Source organism: Muscardinus avellanarius (assembly GCF_963383645.1).
Source record: "Muscardinus avellanarius genome assembly, chromosome: 13".
NCBI classification, from domain to species: Eukaryota; Metazoa; Chordata; class Mammalia; order Rodentia; family Gliridae; genus Muscardinus; species Muscardinus avellanarius.
In genome coordinates, this window is record NC_137799.1 from 12867437 (window position 1) to 12894337 (window position 26901).

At 38.6% G+C, this 26901-nt stretch overlaps 1 protein-coding gene across 2 annotated transcripts in view; it reads left to right on the forward strand.

Moving 5' to 3' along the window:
- Nucleotides 1-26901, forward strand: part of STRBP (spermatid perinuclear RNA binding protein) — a gene marked incomplete at its 3' end in the record, with an annotated part of 66004 nt that overhangs the window by 38125 nt on the left and 978 nt on the right. Inside the window, exons 10-16 of one of the 2 annotated variants that reach the window (XM_080708500.1) lie at nt 608-807; nt 8425-8583; nt 12124-12258; nt 12461-12601; nt 16284-16407; nt 22734-22778; nt 25352-25428. In XM_080708500.1, the coding sequence (XP_080564626.1) occupies nt 608-807; nt 8425-8583; nt 12124-12258; nt 12461-12601; nt 16284-16407; nt 22734-22778; nt 25352-25428 (881 nt within the window). Of the gene's footprint in view, nt 1-607; nt 808-8424; nt 8584-12123; nt 12259-12460; nt 12602-16283; nt 16408-22733; nt 22779-25351; nt 25429-26901 lie in introns of those variants that run through there. The other variant, XM_080708499.1, reaches the window with a different exon arrangement.

Sequence of the window (26901 nt, forward strand, 5' to 3'; positions counted from 1 at the left end):
GCTGGGGATGTAACTCAGTGGTTGATCACTTGTCTAGCATTTGATAGATCTTGGGTTCAATCTCTAGTACTAAAAAAAGAAAACAAATTACCTTGACTGAGGAATAGATAATCTAAGTTTTCTGTGTTCCCAAGCTTCATTCCTTAGGATACATTAATATTGACAAGTAGAATGAATGTATATAGCAATGTATATTATTTTTACAGTAATATGTTAGCATAATAATTTTTTTTTATTTTATTTATTTTTTTTTGGTGGTACTGGGGTTCCTGGAAGCCCTTCTACCTTTGGGCTACACTCCCAGACCCATTTTATACTTTTTATTTGGAAACAGGGTCTCTTAAGCCAGTGAGGCTGGTTCCGAACAAGCGCAATCCTCCTGTCTCCGCCTCCCAAGCGCGGGGATTACAAGCGTGCGCCACCACGCCCGGCTTAGCATAATAATTTTAAACTACTTATTGAATAAAGTAATTATATGTATGTTTAGAAATTATCATTTTTAAAAAAAATTGGTATATTTATAGTAGTTACTAGGAACCTACAAATGTATATGTTAAAGTAAAATGGCTTTTTAATTAATTTCTGATCTCATTTTTCTTTTTTTAAGTTCTGGATAGTAAAGCAATAGACCTTATGAATGCACTGATGAGGCTAAATCAGATCAGGCCTGGGCTTCAGTATAAGCTCTTGTCTCAATCTGGCCCAGTCCACGCTCCGGTCTTCACAATGTCTGTAGATGTGGATGGCACAACATATGAAGCTTCAGGACCATCCAAGAAAACTGCAAAACTTCACGTAGCAGTGAAGGTATAGTATTTCTTGTACTTAGCAATGTTTTGTTATTTTATGTTTCATATTGTGGCTTTTTTTCCCTTACAGTGGCCTCATAGCAACTTGCAATTCAGTAAAATTTGCAGATATTTTCTGTAGTAAATTAACAGGATTTTAAAGATTTTATTAACAGTTAACACTTTTGGATCACAAATTATTCTTTTGTGGTTATGAAATAATTTATGGCAATAATATTAAATTTAGAAATACAGAAAAAGTAAATAAAAATATGACAGTTGCATATTTCTGAAGGCAGAGATCATTTATATTTATATATAGTATATTGATTTGTTCCTAATTATTTTTTCATTTTACTTTTTCAAGTTGGGCATATAGTGTAATGTAATTTTATCCTCAAATTTTCTCAGTTAATATTTCATTAGTGTTTTCCTTATTATTGAAATCTTCATAAATGATTTTTAATGATTATATGATTAACATAATATGGATGTTCTGTTACTTGCTCAGATCATTTCTCCCTTTTGTTGGATATTTTGCTGTTTCTAGATTTTTCTGTCATAAATTTGATTACTATCTTTCTTGATGATGCTATTCTGTATTTCAGAATGTTTCTATGGCTAATAATGTTTAGGATTGAATCAATCATACATGTAGATATATAGAAATTTCCCAAATATTGGAATCTGTCTATAAGTACTTTTGACTTCTTGCAGACTAATGTCAGGATTATGTAGATAGAAGATTAATTTTCACTTAAGAAAATTTTCCCAGTACTTGGCAGGCTGAGATAGGAGGAAATGCAAGTTTAAAGCCAGCCTTAGCAACTTAATGAATGAGGCTTTTAGCAACTTAGTGAGACCCTGTTTTCAAATAAGAAATAAAATCAAGCTGGGGGGGTATAGCTTAGAGATAGAATGCCTTTGAGTTTGATCCCCATTACTACCCCCGCTCTCCCCCACACACAGAAAAGTTATCTCATGTAATATGGTATAAGATATAACTGATTTTGCAAGTATTACTAATGGAGATGCAAACATTGTCCTAGATACTAGAGATATAATTGTGCAAGTAAAAGTCTCTGTTCTCATAGAGTTTGCATTCTAATGTGAATATGAAGAGGGCACCAAAACAAATATGTAATATGTCAAATAGGGACTAGAATCATAGTGGTAAATATATCAAGCAGTATATTCTGCTTTGTGTACAGAAAGGGCATCTGAGTATGAAAAGGGATGAGTTAAAAATGAAGCAGAAAAATGAATCTAGGACTAACACTAAAAATGTAATTTAATAACTTAGCTATAATGTCCTCCTGAGAATGACCCACAAATTTAGAGCTGAATACTATAGCAAATGACACAAAAAGCTTGTGGAATATAAAGGCCATTTTCTGTAAGAATAGACTGTACAATCTACTTTCTATAAGAATAGTTGATTTATGGGAACCATAAATTGTTTTAGTATAAAGATCAAGTGGGCATTTCCCCTTGGGTAAATTTTTGTAATAAAGAATATTGATATCCTTTAGAAGCATCTATGAGCCAGGCATGTGGCACATCGCACACGCTTTTAATCCCAGTACTTGGGAATCTTGAGTCAAGAAGATTGCAGGTTTGTGGCCAGCCTTAGCAAGTTAGTGAGACCCTGTTTCAAAATAAAGAATAAAAGAGGGATGGAAGTATAGCTTGGAGGTAGAATGCCTCCAGTTTTAATCCCCGGCACCACAAAAACAAAAACTAGGATGCAATGATATATTTTTGTTTTTTTCTTATAATAACCTTAACTGTAATGTTAATGGCCTCATAGCAATTTGCAATTCGTTAAATACACTTTGGTATGTCTGAAATTTCTACGCTTTTTTTTTTTTTTTTTTTTGGTGGTACTGAGGTTCCTGGAAGCCCTTCTACCTCCAGGCTACACTCCCAGACCTATTTTATATATTTTTATTTGGAAACAGGGTCTCTCTAGCCAGCGTGGCTGGGTTCGAACCTGCGTGATCCTCCTGTCTCCGCCTCCCAAGCGCAGGGATTATAAGCGTGCGCCACCACGCCTGCCTTGTTTTTTTTTTTTTTTTTTTTTTTTTAATCTGCAATTCCAAATCCAAAAGGACCAAACATGTTTTTAAATTTGATGTATACTTGCATTTTCATTGAGTGGCAAAACAAGATCTGACTTGGTATAGGGCTATTTCAAGTCTTTATTCTCTCTCTCTCTCTCTCTCTCTCTCTCTCTCTCTCTCTCTCTCCTTCTTCTTCCTCTCTCTCCTTCTCTCTCTCTCTCTCTCTCTCTCTCTCTCTCTCCTTCTTCCTCTCTCTCTCCTTCTCTCTCTCTCTCTCTCTCTCTCTCCCTCCCTCCCTCTCTCTCCTTCTCTTTCTCTCTCTCTCCTCTCTCTTCTCTTCTCTTCTCTTCTCTTCTCTTCTCTTCTCTTTTCTCTCTCTCTCTCTCTCTCTCTCTCTCTCTCTCTCTCTCTTTGTGGGTCTGGAGCTGGAACTCAGGGGCATTCAACCTCCAGGTTATACTCTCTTGCTCTGTTTTTTATTCTTTATTTTGAAACAGGGTCTCACGAAGTTGTGGAAGGCCTTACTAGGTAGCTGAGGCTGTCTGCGAACCATGATCCTTCGGTCTCAGCCTCCAGAATGCTGGGATTACAAGCATGTGCCACCCTGGCTTGTCCTTATTTTCTTTAATGTAAATATTCATATATTTTTTTAAACAAATATGGTAACTCACTGGGGATCTTTGCCAAAAAAAAAAAAAAATGTGGTTTGTGTATTACATTTTTTTCCCCCACCACCCATCCCACTGGGGATTGAGCCCAGGGGCATTCTACATTTGAGCTATACCTCCAGCTCTATTTTTTTTGTGTGTGTGTGTGTGTGGCACTGGGGTTTGAACCCAGGGGCATTCTACCTCTGAGCTAAACCCCCAGAACAATTTTATTTCTTATTTGGAAACGGTCTTGCTATGTTGTTGAGGCTGTCCTCAAATCTCGATCCTCCTGTCCCAGCCTCCCAAGTACTGGGATTACAAGCGTGTGCCACCACGTTTGGCTTCTATTTTTTATTATTTTGAAACAAGGTCTCACTAAGTTGTGGAGGGCCTCACTAAGTAGCTGAGGCTGGCTGCAAACCCACATTTCTCCTGTCTTAGCCTCCCAAGTACTGGAATTACAAGCCTGTGCCACCATGCCTGGCCTAATTTTTTTCTTTTTTTAAAAAATTTATGCGGAGATTGGTACATTCTACCTCTGAGCTATATCCCTAGCCCTATTTTATTTTTTTATTTTAAAACAGGTTCTCACTAAATTGCCAGAGTTGGCCTTGAACATGTGAACCTCCTGTCTTAACCTCCCAAATACTAGGATTATATGTATGCATCACCATGCTTGGCTCACATTTAGCTTTTGAAACTGGGAAATAATTCTCAAAAGAACCTACTCCTAAGAGTTTTAGGTAATACATGGTAGACCTATATATAATGTGTATAAAAACATATGTACTAGGAAGTGGTGAGTTGGTCCAGGCCACCCTCCCGCCTCATGCCATTTTCGCATGGGGCTGTAACTATTTTCTGTATTTCTATTTTCTGTGTTTCTAGCTTTTTAATAAACTTCTTTAAATCTTCAAAAAAAAAATATGTACTAGCTGGACCTGTAATACCAGTTTTTGGGAGGCTGAGGCAAGAGGATCTCAGATTTGGGGTCAGCCTCAGCAAGTAGTGGGACTCTCATCAACATGGTGAGACCCTGATTCAAAATAAAATATTAAATAGGGCTGGAGGTGTAGCTCAGAGATAGAATGCTCCTGGGTTCAATATCCAGTACCAAAATGAAATAAAACCATTATGTACTTAAATAGGATAATGCTTTCTTTGTTCATCTAAAAATATATTATGAACTTTTTCAAGGTTAACCCAAAAATTGCTCTCATTTTTTCTTAATGACCTAATTTTTCATTTTTTATCAAACTATCACAAAATATCTTCATATTATATGCTTCCAGTGTATTGATTCATATTTTTTGAACTTGTGTGATTATCCCTTAAGATATAATCCAGGGATACAATTTACAAGGCCAGAAGGACATCACATGTACTGGGATTTGTGTTATATGCCAACATGTATTGCCAAGTGTCTTTTATAAACATTATACCACACATTACAGGTTGTACTTAGAAATGAGTTTAAATTACAGTTTTGCATCTAATGTGATTATGAAAATAGGTCCCACCCAGTAGATAAAAATCCTCCCAGTCCTTAGTAGTTTGGTAGGGGATCTATAGTTAAGAAAGATCACTCCAGGGAAGTGAAATCAAAACAAAGCAAGAGGAAATCTATTTCTGCCACATGAGCCTGGCCTGACTACCAAGTAGCAGGTTCTCCAAAGTGATGGAGATTAGAGGCCAAATTGCCCTTTCTTCTTTTAGGGATTTTTTTTTTTTTTTTTTTTTTTTTGTGGTACTGGGGTTCCTGGAAGTCCTTCTACCTCTGGGCTACACTCCCAGACCTATTTTTAAATTTTTATTTGGAAACAGGGTCTCCTAAGCCAGCGCGCGCAGCTGGCTTCGAATCTGCGCGATCCTCCTGTCTGCCTCCCAAGCGCAGGGATTACAAGTGTGCGCCACCACGCCTGGCTCTTTGTTTTTGAAACAGGGTCTTACTGTGATTCTAAGTAACTGAGGCTGGCAGCAAACCTGCGATCCTCTTGTCTCAGCCTCCCAAGTACTGGAATTACAAGCCTGTGCCACCATGCCTGGCCTAGTTTTTTTTTTGTTTTTTTGTTTTTTTTTTAAATTTATGCTGGAGACTGAATCTGAATCTGGTACATTCTACTTCTGAGCTATAACCCTAGATCTATTTTATTTTTTATTTTAAAACAGGTTCTGTGATCTGTGATCTTCCTGTCTCAACTGCCCAAGTATTGGGATTACAAATGTGGGTCACCATGCCCAGTTCAGATGTTATCGTGTAGATAACATTCATTTGAGTAGAGAACATGATAATGAGTGCTGTGCATTTTTTCACTCCTGTACCTCTAGGCTTTGAAGGTATCATATTTTTCAGTTTTAACTGTTGTCGGCCTCAGACCTCTTTCAGGAAGAAAGGAGCATGTTTATATACAGCCCATTTCCCAGTCATTTTGTTTTTATGAATTATCTGGTGATTTTTAAGCTCAATTGATATGTTTACTAGGTTTTCTTTCTTTTCTTTTGTTTCTTTTCTTTAATACTGGGAATTGAACCCAGGGGCATTCTTTTTCTAAGCTGTACCTCAGCCCTTTTAAAAAAAAGTTTTTTTTTTGTTTGTTGTTGTTTTGAAACAGAATCTTGCTAGGTTGCTCCTTCTTACAACATTGCTGATGCTGTCCTTGAATTTGATATCCTCCTATGTTAGTTTGCCAAGCCCTGGGATTATAGGTATCCACCACCATGCCTCTCTGCTTAGTTTAAATTTGCCAGACACTGCCTGGAGTGGTGCTGCGTACTTGTAATCTCAGTGTTTGGGAGTGTGACACAGGAGAATCCCAGGTTTGAGGACAGCCTCAGAACTTAGTAAGGCCGTTGCAAAATGGGAGGGAAAAAATAAGAGTGCCCCTGGGTTCAGTTCCCAGTACCAAATAAATAAATTTGCCACACACTTAAACTCAATTTTCTTTGGTATACTGCACCTCACCCCTTTACTACTGACTGATTCCGAACAAACTTTGAACCTATCAAAGCAAAGCAGAGCTGGACAGTTGTTAAAGCAATTAAAAAAAGATTTTACTCAGGAACTACTGAAAAAAGACCTCTGTATAGAATTGGGTTAATTCTAGTCACCTACACTAGTAAATATTCTCAGAATGTGTGCTCTTAGAAAAATGACTTAATTTGAAATTTTGTTAGCTGTTTTTAATAGTTATTAGTTATTTGTATTGAAAGTGGACACTCTGTTTCTTGAGAGGTATTTCACCAGTTATATAAGTCATTTGTAAATGTATTGAAATATACTGCTATAACAAGTAAATAAGTTGTAATATGTGAGAAAAGGGCAGTGAGAAGTGATGTTAAATAATTTAGTTTTAGGCTATTTTAATTGTTGGAAACATTTGTTGGAATAAACAAATCTTATTTATTCATGATGCTTGGCTTTTGACTCACAACCTGTGTTATGTAGTATTAATTTTGGACTGATAGCTCTTCCCTGAGATGAGATTTCTTGGGGAGAGCATATTGGCAGTGTTCAGACAGCAGAGAAGGTGTTTTCCTCATAAAATATTGATGAGCATATAACTAAATGATATTAATGTGCTTAGTGTAAAGTACTACCTGCATATTTTTAAAACTTAAGATGTTAAAAAAGAGTTCCTGGCTTTACTCCTAAATAAATAAAAGGAATTTATTTATGATGAGAGTGCCGATTTTTCAATATGTGAATTGGATGAATTAATTTCAAGTTTTCATGGTACAGATTTCTACTTATTCTTCCCCCATACACCCGTTTAGAGCAAGTTTTATTCAGACTGGCCAAATCTTATATGACTAATGTTAACAGTTTTTTGAGACATCTATTAGGTACAGTTGGCATAATAAATATAACTTAGTTTTTATACTTCAGCAACTTAAAAGTTAAAAGTGGAAACAAATACAGGGAACTTTAGGAACCTATACCCTGTGAATTAACTAAGGACTGGAGGTATAGCTCAGTGGTAGGGCATTGTGTTTAGCATGATGAGGCCCATCAGTAATTTTTTTATTTTTCTGTCTGAACCAGTTTTCTCTCATGGGTTGAGTGAATGAATGAATGAATGAATGAATGAATGAATGTATTTATTTTACTAGGGATCGATCTTAGGGGAATTCTACCTTTGAGCCATGCTCTTAGTCCTTTTTTGTTTGTTTATTTTGAAACAGGAACTTACTAGGTTGCTGGGACTCTTGCTTCTTGCTGAGGCTGTCCTTGAACCTGCAATCCTCTTGTCTCAATTTCCCAAGTACTAAGAGTATAGGTGTGCACCACCACACCTTGCCTGCTTGCTTGTTTGTTTGTTTATTTATTTATTTATTTATTTATTTATTTATTTATTTATTTATTTATGTATGTGCTGGAAATTGAATGCAGAGCCTTGCTTATGTTAGGCATGTGCTTTACCATTTAACTACACTCCAGCCCTGAGGTATAGAATTTAGAAGTCAGCTAATCCAGTCTTCTTGTTTTGCAGATTTAAAAATCTAGGACTAGAGGAAAAATACAGGATTAGACTCTCTTGTCCTTTTCTTTCTACTTCAATGTACTCTTTTAAGTTGCTATTTAACTTTTCCTCTCATCTCATTCCTGGAAGCTAGTCCTGCTGTTTTTCTACCTCTCACATCCAAATTAAAAGAAGTAGCATTAACCTCAGGTTTGCATTTCTGTAATCCTTTACTTAAATTTAATTTCTCTGAGAAGGTTTTCCCCATTTTCCTATAGTGCCACCATGGAGGTATACCTTACTTAACTAAGGATTTGTAGATTTAGCACCATCTTGCTCTCCCTATAAGGTATTTTATGAATCCACATGTTATGAATTTGAAACTTTTTTCCCTTGATGTTTTATCTGTTCTCTATGATTGCTGGTGTCTTAATAAAACTGCACCTTAATATTATTTGCACAGGTATTACAGGCAATGGGATACCCAACAGGCTTTGATGCAGATATTGAATGTATGAGTTCCGATGAGAAATCAGACAATGAAAGCAAAAATGAAACAGTGTCTTCAAACTCAAGCAATAATACTGGAAATTCTACCACTGAAACCTCCAGTACCTTAGAGGTATACTTAATTTTTTCCCCCTAGGAAAAAAGTATTATATGTGATTGTAGAAAATTTGAGACATGTGGGAAGGAATAAGTAAAATCAAAAGCGTATATAAATCTGTGTATTCTAGAGGTAGATATTATTAATATTTTTATTTGTTTTCACCCATATTTATTTCATGAGTATTTTTATGAAGTCAGTCATATTTTTTGCAGTTATCTAACATAATTATAGACTTCACAACACATGATTATACCCTAATTTAGTTAGCATTTTTCTTTTATTGGCCTTGGAAGCTACATCTTAGAATGTCACAATTGTAATGTGTCAAGAGTATCAAAAATGGTCGTGATGGTGCTTGCTTGTAATCCCATTACTTGGGAGGACAGGAGGATCACAGGTTTGTGACCAGCCTTAGCTACTTAGAGAGCCCCCCTGCAACTTAGTGAGCTTCTGTTTCAAAATAAAGAATAAAAAATAGGGCTGGGGGGGGGGTGTAGCTCGTGGGTAGAATGCCCCTGGGTTTCATCCCCAGTACGGGGGGGGGGGGGGGAGCCAACCAAAAAATCCCCAACAATATCCGAAGGGCAAAAACGAAAAGATCTACTGGTTGATACCTGGGATTATTGAAGTGTATGTTAATCTGTGGGGACAAGGGGCATCATTTAGTTGGTCCTCACCTAAAGGAGAGCATAGCCTCACTCTTAACACACCTCAGAATCTGAGGAAGTTCTTGCCTATAAGCTTACTGCCACAGATAGAAAAAATGGGGTGAAAACAAAGTACTGAACATGCACAGCAAGCACACTGGAAGATTCATGGAACCCTTCCTTACTTTATTCTCTGCAAAGAAAATTGGCAAGCACTTTTAAAATTTAAAATTTTTGTCATTGTAAGAATAAATATTTATTAATATTTAATAGAATAATTTTTTTTCAAACATAAATCCTATTTAGTACCTGCTTGGCTCCAGGGGCTACTAACATTTTATCTGGAGCCTAAAGATGCTCCCAGGATAGAAGAGCAAAAAGATATGTTGATAGCATCTGGTAATGTAATATGATATGAACTATGATTACAAAGTGAATATATAACAGGAGTGAAATCTCATTCATGGAGGAAGTGATTGTGTGACTGCTACACGCACTCACAGTCATGTAAAATCAGGTTTCATGTGGTAAGTTTTGCCTTGTGGGGTAGAGGTTGAAAGAAGTGTTCTAGGCTAAAGGAAAAAGAGGTACATTGACCTGGAGCTCTGAAAGTACATGTTTGAGAAGGTTCAAGGGGGCCCAGGGCTGAGAAGAATTGTTGGGAGCTGAAGCCTGAGAATAACACACTGGACTCTCCCTGAGCGTCTGTGGAGGACAGACATGACACCTGGCTGTGGAGAGCACTGCTTGTTCATAGGGCAAGGTGTTGTTTTGCTGCCATTATTAGGCATTACCAGGACAAAAAAGGGCTCATAAATCATGAGGTTCAGAGCGTTAAGTACAAAGGAACTTAGGAAGGGAGAGACCAGTGTGGACTGCACTAATGGCCACATGAGGATATGGAGGTTTTGATATTGGCTCTGTCTGTACCTTTTTTTTTTTGTTGTTGTTGTTGTTCGTTTTTGGTACTGGGAATTGAACCCAGGGTCAGCTATACCCCTAACCCTATTTTTTATTTTGAAACAAGGTCCCACTAAGTTGCAGAGGACCTCACTAAAGTAGCTGAGGCTTGCTGTGAACCCGAAATCCTCAGTCTTTCAAGCATTGGAATTACAAGCGTGTGCCACCATTGCTGGGCTCTGTCTATACTTTGTTTCTGTATAATGTGTTGGTAGGGAGAGAAAGCCTTGATTTTTTTTTCTTCCTTTAAAAGTTAATTACTGTCAGGCATGGTGGCGCACGTTTGTAATCCCTGCGCTTGGGAGGTGGAGACAGGAGGACCGCACGTGTTTGAAGCTAGCCTTGCTGGCTTAAGAGACCCTGCTTCCAAGTAAAAAATATAAAAATAGGTCTGGGAGTATAGCCTGGAGGTAGAAGGGTTCCATCCCCAGTAAAACACACACACACACACACACACACACACACACACACACACACAGTTATTTGCTGTTGATTAAAAATTTTTTTTTCTATGTGCTGGGAATGAAACCCAGTCTACTACTGCACTATACCCTCTGCCCTAAAATTAAAATATTTTTATATCTGGACTCATTTTTATAAAAATAGTTTTAAGTTTGTAAAGCAGAGAGTGATTAATATAAATCTAGTTTTAAAATTGAGAATAAAAAGTAAAATAAGGTTGGGGGTATAGCTTGGAGGTAGAATGTCCCTGGGTTTGATCCCCAGTACCATACACAAATACACACACAAGAAATGTATGCAATCTTTGGTCATTCCTTTCTCAAAGTTATGGCTGTAGTATTTTATGGGATGTTTTGTTGTCATTGTTAGCCCCTCTCTTCATTTGAGCTTTCACACTTACGTAAATTACTTATTTTTCCTGCTTGTAATCTCATCCTTCTGTAAGCCAGTTCTACCACTGCTAGAGTGATTTTTTTTTTAAACAACATAAGTCTAATCACATCAGCTGCCACTTTAAGCTGTTTTTAGTCCCTGTTGTCTATGATAAAGTTGGTTGGCAAAGTCCTATGTCATATTGTCTCTTCCAAGGTATTTCTAATCAAGCCTTAGTGCACTAACTTCCTCTCTTCACACTGTGAGGGGAACCTCCTCTGATTCCCCAAACCAAGGTTCTTTGCCTCTCTTGGGCCTGTACTATTTTCCTTGCCCCAAATGTCCTTTCTCCTTGATTCTGTCTAATAATGGTGTGGTAGTTAACCCTTTAAGGCCAGGCTCACATGTCACTTGCAAGAACACTGTCCTGATTGCCGTAGAGCATGATCCCTTCTGTGTTTCCAGAGCATGCATCTGTTCTATTAGCTATATCATTTTGCAGAGATTAAAGCTGTCCCTCTCAGTATATTCTAGCTTCTTGAGGGCAAGGGATGACTGCCTTAATTGTTATTTTAAAATTTTAGAATTCATAGTCTTTACCCTATTATATTTATTTTTGATGCTTTTATATCTGTTGAGTCATTAAGAGGATTATAGTAATATTTCCCTTCCATGTCCCAAATTGAGAGATTTCTTTCTAATCTTAAAGATGAAAAGCGATGAACCCATAGGCGTAATGTAAATCCCAGTAGTTCTGTCTCTCTTTGTTAGTCATATAGAGTGTCATTCCTAGGTCATGAGTCATTTAGAGTGTCATTCCTAGGTCATGAACAATACAGATCAGACTCTGGTTTGACCTGGAATGTACATTGGTCTTGCCTACTTGTCTTTTGGAGATAGCCCCGCTTCAAAGACAGGCTGGTCAGATGACTGTAGCATTTATTTCTTAACAAGTTTTCACACCTTTGCCTTCAGTGTACAAAGGTGACTCAGCACCTAAGTGTTTTACAGTTGAATTTTTGAGCTTCCTTTTAGCAAGATTGTATTAATAAGAAATTTAATATTTTAAAATCTTATTTAATTAAACATCCAGCTTCTCTTTCTTTTTTAGGTAAGAACTCAGGGCCCTATCCTCACAGCAAGTGGCAAAAATCCTGTAATGGAGCTTAATGAAAAAAGAAGAGGTCTCAAGTATGAACTCATCTCAGAGACTGGTGGAAGCCATGACAAGCGCTTTGTGATGGAGGTACGTACCTATATACATGCTGGCCTCACTTTTTCTCTCACAGACCCGGGATGACTTGAACTTGCACGTAAAAAAGTTTTAGATCCCATCAGTTCTTTTGTTACTGTTTGATTTCTGGTGTTTCCATGTTATGATATATTGAAATTAAAACCACATTGAGAAATTACATGGGATAATTGCAAAGTGTTGTTCTTGATTTCAGGTAGAAGTAGATGGACAGAAATTCAGAGGTGCAGGTCCAAATAAGAAAGTGGCAAAGGCAAGTGCAGCTTTAGCTGCCCTGGAGAAGCTGTTTTCTGGACCCAATGCAGCAAATAATAAGAAAAAGAAGATTATTCCTCAGGTATCAGTTAAACCAAACCTTTGCAATACCTTTGAAAAGTATAACAGATATTAAAATCTTGTTCCTGTGTTGCTTTACTTTTTGAAGTTGTTTCTTGTGGTACTAGAGGTGGAATCCAGGGGCTTTCTATCTCTGGACTATACTCCCTGACATGTTTTTTATACTTTATTTGGAAACAGGGTCTTACTAAGTTGCTGAGAGCCTCACTAAGTAGCTGAGGCTGGCTTTGAACCTCTGCGATCCTTCTGTCTCAGCCTCCTAAGCACTGGGATTACAAGCGTGTGCCACCATGCCCAGCTTGAAGTTGTTTCTTTTTGATGAATTTGGCAACTTATTTTTGTGTTAGGTCATGAGAGATATTTATCAAGACCAGTGGTTCTCTATTCCTCTATTCTGTGTGTGTGTGTGTGTGTGTGTGTGTGTGTGTGTGTGTGTGTGTGTGTGTGTTACTAGGGATGGAACCCTAGGGCATTCTACCCCAGCCTGATTTTTTTATTCTTTATTTTGAAACAGGGTCTCACTGAGATGCAAAGGGCCTCACTAAATAGCTGAGGCTGGCCGTGAACCCAGGTTTTCCCATCTCAGCCTCCCAAATGCTGGGATTACAAGCGTGTACCACCACGGTGGCTATTACGTGTTTTATGTAGGCAAATTATATATAGTTTAAAAGAATGGCTATTGGCATTATTTGGAGGGTTGAGGTCATTCTCTTTTTTTGGTGGTACTGGGGATGGAACCATGGAATGCTTCTACATCCAGGCTACACTCCCAGACCTATTTTTTTTATAGCTTTTATTTGGAAACAGTCTCTGTGAGATCCTCCTGTCTCTGCCTCCGAAGCGCAGGGATTACAAGCGTGTGCCACCCCGCCCAGCTTTGAGGTCATTCTTTATGAGGTAAAGTGTTGAAGTGATTTGGGCTTTTTTAGTAGATGAGCATTTGTTTAGTAGGGGAGCTGCCAAACTGCCTGGAGCTCACTTTTCCTAGGAATCCTCTCCCACTTTCTTTCTAGTGTGTTCTTTGAATTGTTTATATGGGGGATTCCTCTGTGGGCATCTCAAAATGTGGCACTGTGTTGCTTCTATAAATTACTGGTTGTGAATGTTGGTACCACTGGGTATTTTTTAAGGTATTGCTTCCGGATATGAGGTTCTTTCATCCCTTCATTTATGCACCAAAACAATTTCTAAGCCGGGTGTCATGGCTCACACTTATAATAGCAGTACTTGGGAGGCTGAGACAGGAGGATCGCAGGTTCTCAGCCAGTCTCAGCTAATGAGGCCTTTCACAACTTTGTGAGAACCTCTTTCAAATAAAGAATAAAAAATAGGGCTAGGGAGCCAGACGTAGTGGCGCATGCTTGTAACTCCAGCATTTGGGAGGCTGAGATAGGATGATTGCAGTTTGTGGTCAGCCTCAGCCTTTGTGACTCGATGAGACCCTATTTCAAAATAAAGAATAAAAAACAGGGCTGAGGGCATAGCTCATAGGTAGAATGCCCCTGGGTTCCATCCCCTGTAATGAAAGAAAGAAAGAAAGAAAGAAAGAAAGAAAGAAAGAAAGAAAGAAAAGAGAAAATAGGATTAGGTGTGTAGCTTGGAGGTAGAATCCCCACTACTGAAAAGAAATTTTTTTAAAGACTTGTTCCATGTGCGTGATTGTATAAACACATTCTATTTATCATGGAGAGAGCTGGTATAATAATGTCTGAATACTTATGTGATTGGAACAAATTAAAACTGCTTAGACTAATAGAATGAACTGAGACTATAAGTTTTTGTGTTAAACATTATATTTATATCTCTTTACATCCCTTTACATGTGCCAAATTCATTGTCAGAAGGTAGAATTATTTTATCCCACAGAAGAGGAATCTAATTGATGTTAGAGGTTCCTTTGAAACTGGGTCTTCTGTTTCCAAAGGCCATGTGTATTTTATTGCATGTTATATTAATCTAGACATTAGTTTTGTAATCAATTATACTTCTTGTATCAAAACAGCTGTAGTACATTTGGCTTAAATTCTAAGATATAAAATGTAAACAAAAAGTTAACTTTTACTAAGATTAAATAAAAATAAAGACTTTTAAACTATAGTGTTACACATGTAGAAATTAAGATTTTTTTCCTAAAATATTTTTTGTAAACATGGGATAAATTATGTTCTAGAGTAAATAGAAAAATCATTGCTACCTTACTTTGTTTTTTTCTCCATGGATTACATCTTGTATTTGGTTAGTTAATTTTAGTGCTGTGAAAAAGCCTATGTTCAGTTATTTGTTATGTAGTTTAACTTTTTTTCCCCTGATCATGTGAGTTTGATTTGTATGGGATGATTCTGTTACTGCCAGATCTTTGCTTCCTGACTATTTTTGACTTAGCTGTTTGAAAGAAAGAAAAGGAGAAAAAAAAAGGTCTACATGAAGTTCACTCATTTTTAGAACTTTTCCATATTAAAAGCTGTAAAACCCATGTTTGACAGCCAAGAAATGGTCTATTTTGGACATGTGGGCTGTGTTGTTGGCTTATTTCAGGCAAAAAGAAAATGGATGTCCCTCTGCGTGTTACATTCGACCTTGAAGTGTCTTTTGGGTAGTCATATCAGAGGTAGCGGCTATTCTGAGAGGAAGAAAGGATGATGATTTTTTTTATGTGAGATGAAAGTGTATATATTTCCATCACTTTCCAAGACACCGTTCAGTGTACTTTGAGGCTCTGTACCATTTTCCTTAAACCTTGTTTATAGTAGGAAATTCTAGTAGTTTCTAACTTGAGTTTTTATTGTGTTTGTGTTTTTCCCAATAAGAAGCCCCCAGAAAAATTTAAAACTAGACATCCTATATAAAAAAAAATTCTCCCTTTGGGAAAGGAGTGTTTTAGTAGGCTGGGCGGGTTGTTGCTCCTGGTTTTACCAGTTCTGATTTTCAAATTACTATTATGTCTTCATTTCTTTTTATACTCTAAGGAAAATTAAGTGGGTATTGCTTTCCTTATTTTACAGTCAATGGAGAGCCAGAGAGAAAAGGAGATAGAGATATGTGACATCACCAGTGTCCCATAGCATTAGAACAAGAAAGAATTTTTGGAGGTGGTATTTATTTAATGATTCATACAGATGTATACACAGTATACACACATACATACAGTAGAAGAAACAGGCTTAGAGAAAAACCATGACTTTTCTGAGGTCACAAATGAAGAAATAAAATTTTTATCTTTGGTGTTTTTATCTTTTTATCTTTGGTGTTCTTGTCTGTTCTTTTAACCCCACTCAGGTTCATAGCTAATTCTGGATAGTTTACTGCTGGAATATTTTCTGCCTAGAGGCATAAATAGCTTTCCAGCTTAGGTGGCAAGTGCCTATAATTACTTTAATCAGGCCTGAAATGATTTGGGATGTGACTTGACTATTGAAATTTGTGCATAGAATGTGAACTTTTTCTGTGTAAGCCTCAAGTGAAAAGAAGTTACTTGCATTATTTTTGTGTATCCAGCATATTATTCTTCAGCTCTGTAAGATAGGTGTCACTTTTGATTTACATATGATATATCAAAGATCCTCGTTACAGATGGCTCATTGTCTTATCTTCAGGCCCATAGTTTCTCATCGAGGTATACATCAAAGACATGAGAGGCTGATGGTTCTTTTCTCTCAATGATGAAAATATGTTACTTTTTGTAGGCAAAAGGTGTTGTGAATACAGCTGTCTCTGCAGCAGTCCAGGCAGTTCGGGGCAGAGGAAGAGGAACTCTGACAAGGGGAGCTTTTGTTGGGGCTACAGCTGCCCCTGGCTACATAGCTCCAGGTGAGTACTACCTGAAGAACACCAGCTGCCTCTTCTGAACCCAAATCTGACGACCAGCAAGCATCTCCTTCATTTTGGAGTTTAAATAAGGGTCTCTAGAAATTTAACACAGGTATAAGAAGAGAATTTAGAATGTCATAGGTTTTCTCCTGGAATCTGCTGAGTAATTAGAGCCTTGCTGGGGGAAATTGGTCAGAAGAGCAATATTGCAGTTAATCAAGGAAGCACTTTTTTTTACACACACACACACACACACACACACACACACACACACACACACACACACACTCTCTCTCTCTCTCTCTCTCTCTCTCTCTCTCTCTCTCTCTCTCTCTCTCTCTCTCTCTCTGAAACAGGGTCTCTTAAGCCAGCGTGGCTGGCTTCGAACCTGCGTGATCCTCCTGTCTCCCCCTCATAAGCGCAGGGATTACTGCGTGTGCCACCACGCCTGGCAAGGAAGGACATTTTAAGAATGAGGAATCTAAAAGTTATTCCACAGATAGAGTGCTTTTGACATCTAAACAAGGGGTTTTCTATGTGGTCATAGAAATCACATTGGGTATGGCAGGAGAGAAAGAAAATTAAGAAGCTTCTTAATTGGAGTGAAGCCTAGCATTATTAGCATTTGCTAAATTCAGTGTTTGAGAACTATCCAAAAAAAAAAAGAGTACTTGGGAAGCTGAGACAGGAAGATGACAGGTTTGTGGCCAGCCTCAGCTACTTATTGAGACCCTCTGCAACTTAGTGAGACCTTTTTTTTTTTTTTTTTTTTTTTGGTGGTACTGGGGTTCCTGGAAGCCCTTCTTCCTCCGGGCTACACTCCCAGACCTATTTTATATTTTTGAAACAGGGTCTCTTATGCCAGCGCGGCTGGCTTCGAACCTGCGCGATCCTCCTGTCTCCGCCTCCCAAGCGCGGGGATTACAAGCGTGCGCCACCACGCCCGGCTTAGTGAGACCTTTTGTTAAATAAAGAATAAAAAGCGAAGGCAGCCAGCCTCAGTTACTTAGGCCCTTTGCAACTCAGTGAAATGCTGTTTCAAAATAAAGAATAAAAAAATAGGGCTGGGGGGTGTAGCTCGGAGGGAGAACGCCCCTGGGTTCCACTCCCAGCCCTGTAAAAAATAAATAAGTTTAGGGACATAGCTTGGAGGAAGACTATTCCTGGCTTCAATCCCTAGTACTGACCCCCCCCCCAAAAAAAATATATATATTATATATATATTACATACCAGATATTTTCATGTAAATGACTTCATTTAATTTTTTTTAATCTTCACAGTGTTTCCTCAAGTAGAAATTAATTTTCAGGTAAAGAAATTGATATTTAGGGGTAGATAGGCAGCCAACCCCATTTCCAACAACTGCTGAACAGTGGAATAAGCATTTAAATGTAGGTGTTTACATTTTCAAAGTTTGTGTTATTTTTCCCATTCCACCACATGGCTTGAGGGAGACCGGGAAAGCTGCCCTGTCCCTGCCTTCTGTTTCATCAGTATGTCATTGTGGCAGTGGATGGACAGCTGTCTTGTTAGAATGTTCTTTGCAAGCTGGACCATGGTGGTACATGCTTGTAATCTCAGTATTTGGGAGGCTGAGACAGGAGGATTGCAGATTTGTGGCCAGGCTCAGCTACTTAGTGAGAACCTGTTTTAAAGTAAAGAATAAAAAACAGGGCAGGGGGGAGAGGGTGTAGCTCAGAGGTAGAATGCCCCTGGGTTCAATCCCTAGTACTGCCCCCCCCAAAAAAAAAAAAGAAAAAGAAAAAAGAACAAGAAAGAAAGAAAGCTCTTTGCATTATTAAAACTATAGTACTTGTAGTTTTGGATCGAGATGGAATTATTACAGATTGGGTCTGATCTAGTTATTGTCTAGGTCACATACCTAAGTTTTCTTGGATTTTATTTTCCTCTAAGAATTAGGATAGGCAGTTTGGGAAATTTTATGAATGATGTAGCTAATCCCAGGTATACTGCTCAAAGGTGTGTCTCATAAAGTGTGCCTGCTTTGTCACACGTGTCAAATGTTGAATTTGCTCTCATACAGCTTAGGGTATGCTGGGTGAGACAGCATGTTAATCAGGTAATGAAAATTTCAATGAAAATCAGGTAATAAACTAGGTTGAGTCTGATGAAGAAGGGCACCACGCTATGAGCGTATATAACAGACCCTGATGTAGTCTATTGGGTCCCTGAAGATTCCCCTGAAGAAGTGACACTGGCACAGAGCATTGAAGAATGAACAGGTGTTAACTTAGAGAGGACTGGGGCGGAAAGTGTTGTACCATGTGCCAAGACCCTGTGGTGTTGGTGATGGGGAACTTGACTCATTTGAAGAAAGAGAACAAGGCCAGAATGTCTGGATTGTGGAAAGCAATGTAAGAGGAGAAAATGGGGAACGATGTGAGTTAAAATGGGTGGCTCAGCCTCAGTCCCAGAGGCCATGGCTTGAATTTTGGTTTTAGAATCCTAAGTGTAGTGGGAAGTCAAAAAGCAGAAATGTGACAAGGTCCGACTTTATTTGTAAAGATTACTCTTTCTATTAGATTTGAGGGACAGGCATGGGCATGACAAGACTAGTTAGCAGGCTACTGTAGATGAGTCACCCAGGCAAGAGTCTGGTTGAGGAATAGATGGATGGCAAGAAGTGAAGGGATGTTGAGGAAGCAAAATTGATGTATTGAATATCTATAATGAAAATTGAATGAGTAGTACCTAAAATTTTTAGCTAGAGGAACTGGATGGGATAATTGTGCCATTTAATGAGATAGAGAACACTAGAAGATGAATACTGGGGGAGTGAAAAATGGCATGAGTTTCTTATAGTGTGATACAGTTACGTGTCTACAATTAAGATATTCTTCTCTGCATCTCATTACTGAAATTGTGTTCTTAGTTTCATTTATTGCATTTTATTTATTTGTTTATTTATTTTTGCATTACTGGAGATGGAACCCAGGGTTATTCTACCTTTGAGCCATACTCCAGCCCTATTTTTTTATTCTTTAGTTTGAAGCAGAGTCTTACTTAGTTGCAAAGGACATCCATCACTAAGTAGATGAGGCTGTCTGCAAACCTCCTGTCTCAGCCTCCCAAATGGTGGGATTAAAAGTATGTGCCACTGTAACCGGCTTATTGCTTGCATTCATTCATTCATTCATTCATTCATTCATTCATTTTGCGATATTGGGGATGGAATCCAGGGGCATTCTACCTCTGAGCTACAACCCCAGCCCTATTTTTTTATTCTTTATTTTGAAACAGGGTTTCACTGAGTCACAGAGGGCCTAAGTAGCTGAGGCTGGCCACAAACCATGATCCTCCTGTCTCAGCCTCCTGAATGCTGGGATTACAAGTGTGCGTCACCAAGCCTAGTTCATTTATTACATTTTAGAAAAGGTAAAACTTTCATTAAACAATAATAGGCAAATCTTGCTTGTCTTTGAGGATGTGTTCCATTGGGGCTTAATGTGGTCATGTCTGTTGTTATTGGATCTTGGGCTCTTTGCCTTCAAGGGATAGGCAGCTGTGGTGTGGTATAAAAATAATTCCTCTCCTGTGGAATGCAAACTTGCAAACTTGTTGCCTTGACCTCTGCAAGGGTGACTCCTAAAGCTATAAAAAAAAGGAAGTTCTTACATGGTTGTGGTGGCATACACCAGTACTTGGGAGAATGAAACAGGAGGATCACAGGTTCGAGGCCAGCTGCGGCAACTTAGCAAGACTCTCAGTAACTAGGCATTCAGAGGTGACTCAGACTCTGTTTCAAAACAAAACAAAAGGCTGGGGATGGAGCTCAGAGGTAGAATGCCCATGGGCTCAATACACACACACACACACACACACACACACACACACACACACACCCCTTTAAGGCTTGGAGAAGCCTCAGGTTAGGTCAGTTTAGATTATGAATAGGTTATATCTTTGTGGAATAAATTCTGTGCATCAAGGACTGTGATGTATTTTACATGTATCATTTTAATTCTCCTTCCCACTCAGTTACAGCACATGATGCTAGGGCTCAGAGAAGTTAAATAACATGCAATTCACGCACCTAACTAGTAAAAGGTGAAGGTAGGATTAGAATCCAAATGGCATGATCAGTGACCAGCTAAATTGTTAGATTTAATTTTTTTTTTTGCGGGGGGGTTGGTAAACCTTTGAAACTAACCTTAGCAAAAAAGCTCATGTTTCTTGGAATATAGATTCGATAGCCTTGATTTTAAAGCATAAATTTCTCTTTTGGCTTTTCCACTATCTCCTGTTCCTACTGCTTATTTCAGCTGCATTATGTCCTTTGAAATAGATGATTTAGTGCATAGTATGACTGAGTCATGCATCCCAGTTTTATACTAAAAAGTAAAAAATTGTCATCCCTCAGAAAATATTTTGATTTGGAGTCTAAAATCAGTTTACTTCTTTAGCATAGTTGAGAGCTTTATTTTAAATAGGAGACAGAGAATGTACCTTCAGAGGTGATTGAGACCTAGCCTTGCCCAGTGAAAGCTCAGGGTCAGGTGGGGAAGGCAAACACAGGCCAGCATGTTATAAGCTGCCGTTTGGGATGAGCAGAGGAAGCGAGCATCAAGCCTAGAAGACTTCTCAGATTTTATTTTTTAATTTGAAACAGAGCACTAAGTTGTGGAAGGCCTTCCTAAGTTGCTGAGGCTCTCACTAAGTTGTTGAGGCTGGTGGCAAACCTGTGATTTTCCTGGCTCAGCCTCCCTAGCACTGGGAGTACAGTTGTGTACCACCACATCCTGCTGAGGTTTCACAATTAATTAACTAATTAATTAATTTTACTAGGAATGGAACCCAGGGGCATTCTACCTTCAAGCTACACCCCTAGCTCTATTTTTTATTCTGTTTGTTTGTTTGTTTGTTTGTAGTACTGGGCGTGGAACCCAGGGTCTTTTTCTACCTCCGGGCTACACTCCCAGACCTATTTTATACTTTATTTGGAAGCAGAGTCTCACTAAGTTGCTGAGAGCCTCACTAAGTAGCTGAGGCTGGCTTTGAACCTGTGCGATCCTCCTGTCTCAGCCTCCCAAGCACTGGGATTACAAGCATGCACCACCACACCTGGCTTTTTATTCTTCATTTTGAAACAGGGTCTCACTGAGTTGCAAAGGACTCACTAAGTAGCTGAGGCTGTCTGTGAACTGCAGTCCTCCTGTCTCAGCCTCCCAAATGTTGGGATTACAAGCATACACCACCACGCCTGGCTTAGGTTTTACATTTTACATATAAGAAAAAGCCGGGCGTGGTGGCACATGCTTTTAATCCCCGCGCTTGGGAGGCCGAGAAAGGAGGATCGCGTAGGTTTGAAGTCAGCCGTGCTGGCTTAAGAGATGCAATTTCCAAATAAAAATATAAAAATGGGTCTAGGAGTGTAGCCCAGAGGTAGAAGGGTTTCCAGGAACCCCAGTACCACCAAAATAAAATAAAATAAAAAAATAAATAAATAAATATAAGAAAATGACAACTCAGATGTTATTTTGTCTAAGTGAGGATAATATAAGAAATTAGTGCCAGAACTAGGTTCAAAAACATTGTGGCTGGCCAAAGTGGTTCATGTCTGTCATCTCAACTACTCAGGAGTTTGAGAAGGGAGGATTATAAATTCAGGGCCAACCTGGGTAACTTTGTGAGACCGTGTCTCAAACAATATAAAGAGCTAGGGATGTGTAGCTCAATGGTAGAGGTCCCTGAGTTCAGTTCCCAGTACTGGCAGGGGGCAGCGAGGAGTATGTGATCTTTGTACTAGTTTTTACTTAATAATATGAACATTTTTCATAGGCATCAGATGCTAATGTCAGGTTTACCAACATTTCCTGGGAAACCCTGTCTTAGGGGCCTAGCATTCAGATATCGGTAAACCATGCCTTTGGGCATTTGAGGCTCAACCTTCTTTGTTACTGTTCTCTGAAATGAGACTTGGAAAATTCCATATTCCAACTTTGAGAAATTGGTAATTTGAGTGGTTCTAAGTATTATTTCATTCAACAGCTATAGTACATTCTGCTCGGTTCAGTTGATACAAAGGTGAGCAAGATTTTTGTCGCTGCCAGTCTAGTGTGGAAACAGTAGACGTAGTTGAAAATTATAGTACAGAGTGAAAATGCAGTGAAATACTCGAAATGATAGGTCATGGTAAGAGGCTTCTACTTCAAGCAGACAGAGAGTAGCTAGACTAGGACTGCTCTGGGAATGGTTTTTATCTATACAACTTCTGGAAGAAGTTCTCAGCCAGGGGAGCTTGTGAATCTGTCAGTACCTAGTACCCTTGGTCCCAAGCTCATCTGCTTTCTTTTCTCTGTACTAGGCTATGGAACACCTTATGGTTACAGCACAGCTGCCCCTGCCTATGGTATGTATGCCATCTTACTGATTTCTCCTTTTAGTGAATCTCTCACAGCAGTCCAAAGCACAGTTTGTATCCAGGATTTCAGTAAATGAACCAGAGGATTTCAGATCTAATCATTCTAGTGACCCAACTTAAATTCCCTTTGAAAATGCCACAACCTTGTGGTTCTTGGTTTGGTTGGAGTTGCTCTTCTCTCTGCTTTGCCTGATTGAAGGATTGCTTGTTCTAATTGCCTGTTTCTTACCATATTGAAATTAAATATTTTAAGTAATTCTTCTTACAGCCAACTTATACTCCATTCAAAGGCTACTGAAGGGCCACCCAGTTTCTAGTTGGCTTTCTGCCAGTTATTTAGCTACATTTAAGTTTCTGGGTTGGAACTATGTGAACCATGTGTGATTTGACTCGAGAATAGGAAACATTTCAAATTTGTAGCCATCATCCTTTGCTGTACATTTTGCTTTGTGGGTGAATTAAATGGATGTCATTGATACAAGAGAGGAGGTGACGGGTTCACCAACAGTGTTCCCTAATTTCCGTATGCAGAAAGTTAGTAGTTCACACTAGAAAACCACAGGCCTATCTTTTCTCCTCCAAAAAGCAGTATTAAAACAACTATATAACTGAACCCCAGTGGCCCTTTGGATAACTTTTGAATGAGGTTTATGTGGCAATGGAGGCAATAGGTTTGGAGTCAGTGATATGCTCTTAGGCATTTTTCCTAACTCAGGTGCTACATGTTGCAGAATCAGTCACCTGCAGGATGTTTGTCATTGAGAGAAGATGAGAGCAAGAGAGTGTGTGTGAGTGTGTGCGAGAGCATGTGTGTCAGCACAGGCCCAGGCTGGGGTGCATGCACACAAGGAAAAGGCCCTCCATGATTGCTGTTTGTGGCATGAAACCTCTACATGAGCCTCAGACCTTCATGTTGTGCTGTTTCTCTTCACACATCAGCTTTGCCATTTTGGTTTAGATAAAAATTATGGGTCCTGACAACACTGCTGAATTGAAGCTTCATCTGATTTCATAACTATGGAAATATTAGAAAATAATAACTTGACCTATGCCCATTAAGATAGACAATATATTCTGCAAAGATGGAGAGAAGTGGCCAGGGGTCAGCCATTTTTAGAGAGTTTTCTTTAGACAAAGTGTAGAGCCTGGACTTAACATCCTTTTCTTCTCCTCTCCTCTGGTGCACTCAGGTGTGGCCAACACTGCCCCGTATTCTGAGCTAGAGTGGTATGGGGTAATTGGGAATTGGGGGCTAATCTAAGCACATGTTTTACCCACATTCCCTTCTGGTTTCAAACTCTAGCTCCTTTTGGTCTGGCCATTTGCTTTTTGCCCTTCAGCTAGCTTCTGGGTATTCTGCCCACTTTATCCTCCTGAACTAGGTCAGCTCAGTTTATCCGGGCAGGATATTGGATAAACTGGAATTATATTGGACTTACCCTACTGTGTCTTATGTGAGCACCAGAGCACCTGCCTTCCAAGGAAGGTGTTTATGTATGTCTGTGTCTTTTAGTCTTTTAGTAAGTTTCATTCCTTAGTCAGGGTTCACTAGAGCTTATTTTTTTCCCTTTAAAACTTTTTTCCCCTCTGGCCTCTTCAGTCACATCCATGCTTTCCCTCAGTCTTTTAAATTTCTCTCTGAGTCCTCCCTTTCCTCTTTTTAACGTTGTACTTTTCGCCCTATGGCCTCTGAGCCTCACACAGTTCAGAAGACTCCTCTTTTCCATGTGCCATATAACTGACTTCCAAAGCTGGTGGAATTTGATGCCCCCATTTTTCACATAAAGGATTTGGTTTTTTAAATGTTACTGTGATGCAAACCTACTAAAATGATGCTTTATTTTGGCTGTAAGGTAAATATGTCTTTTGGCCTTTGTAAAGCTGTTGCATGTGGGGTAATTTCCCTCTGATCATCTGGTGCTCTCGAATACCTGCTGTTGCTGCTTTGTGATTTCTCCATAGGTTAAATGTTAGAATAGGAATGGGAGCAGGTTTCAAATCCTGCTTGAGTATGCAGAAGTTTGTGAGGCCACAAGAACGTATTAATTACAAAATTAAGAAAGCAATTAATCTTTCCAGATTTGCCATGCCAATATTGGCAGTAGCCATAAGAACATAAACACCTAGTTGCGGCTCCTCTTGGAGCTGCTTTGGGAAGCTGAGGTTTGCACAGAAGGCTGTATTGTGCATCTTGAAATCCCTGTTTCTCCTTTAATATGTGATGTGCCAAACTGTGAGAACCAATATGGATTTCTAGAGTCTCTTAGTAATACTAATAACATTGCTTTAGATCTGTAGAATTCATGGCAGCTCAATCAGATGTCATTTTTGAATATCCTTCTTCCTATGATGTAGTCATCTTTTAGTAGAAAATATGACCAAACATTAGAGCAGTTTCATAATAGGAGATCTGGGGAGAATTGTCAGTCTCTTCCAAAGTGGTATATGTTGACTGGCTAATCTGGAAAAGGTTAATGATAATTATTGTAAGATTTTTTTTTTACTTGAAATTTTTGAGTATTAAACTTATTTGGAGTCCTCTCCGTTTCTTTTTTCTGTAGGTTTGCCCAAGAGAATGGTTCTGTTACCCGTTATGAAATTCCCAACATATCCTGTTCCCCACTACTCATTCTTTTAGCAAATGACAGAAGCTCATTCCTATTGAACAACAATACAGTACAATACTGAATGTTAGAGAAAAAGCCTTTTTATCCTGCTTTCTTTGAACACATACTTGATCAAAATTATTTGTAAAGAACATCTTTCCTACTTTTTGATTTTAACAAAATGCAAATTTAGTTCTCTAAAACTTGAAAACAAACAAAAAAGAGAAACCAGTTCTGTGAAACGGTACCTCATTTCTGGAAAATAATTTATACCAGCCCTTCTGTTCTAGGGAAATAAAAGTCTAGCAGTTCAAAGTTTTAAGTTTTAAGAGAGTATCAGATTATGTAAAATTAAATTTGTGAAGGATGTATAGAGTCTCAAACACTGATCACAAATAAACTGCTTTGTTGTAACACAGAGTACTGCCTGGTTCCTGATGCAGTCACTGATTCTTAGCTGAGTGATATGTACTTGCCCCAGGGCACTTTAATTTGGGCTGTAGTTATTTTTTTTTAATACGGTAGAGACTTTTCATTTAATCTTTAACTTTGTAAATATCGAAGTGTGTAATTAAAGCCAATAAAATATGGGTTTGAATATTGTTTTAGCTTATTATTTTTGATATGTTTTGGTATCAAATTATAAGGAATCGCAAGCTAATAATAACTTAGCCCTAGAAACCCATTCATTTGTAAGCAAACTGCTAATACAAAGTAAAAGCAATTGTTAGTTTGAGCCAGTCTACTTACTTTGTAAGCCCTTTGTACTCTGGTTGTACAAGGGTGTCCCCATGATAAAGGTTCCATTCTGTTATCCAAGCATTGCTTATTAAAACGATGGCACTGCCCAGAGATGGGGAAGGAGGAATGTGATTATTTTAGTTTACGAATTTACAAGTCTTAAAAATAAATTAATCAATCATCTTCTTTTGTTCTTGTGGCCTTCTTCACTCTGTAAGATATTGTGTTCACTCCCTGGCTTTTGTCATGCAGATAAAAGATTAGCAATTTTTCTGGGATTCCTTGAAGGGTCTCCTTTCCTCTTCAATTACATCAGAATCTAAAGCAGCAACAGAGTCCCCATAAAAACTTGCTCTTCAATTGTCCCAGTTCTTGTTGAGTGCTGCTGTGGAAAGTGACAGGTTTCAGCCATGGGTCAGCATTTATTTTTAAGGTAACTGATTATGCTAGTGGAAATTGATCAGTTGGTAACATTGTGCTGTTCTGTAAAGGGTGTAGAGGAAGTCCTCCACTTGCATTCTCACCTTGTTTGGAAAGCCAATGATGTTACTAGAAGGTAATGGTTTCATTAAGGTACTCACCCCCATGAAGGCAACAGTGTAGTCCCTGTCACTGTGTCTTAAAAGTGTTTGCTTTTAGTATGAATTAGCTTTCCTTTTTCCTATTAAATTCTGCTTTACAGAACTGAATAGTGCCCAGTGAAAGTGCCCTTCACAAAATATGGCAAATTTATGTGCCAGATTTCTTTGGGACCACCAAATGAG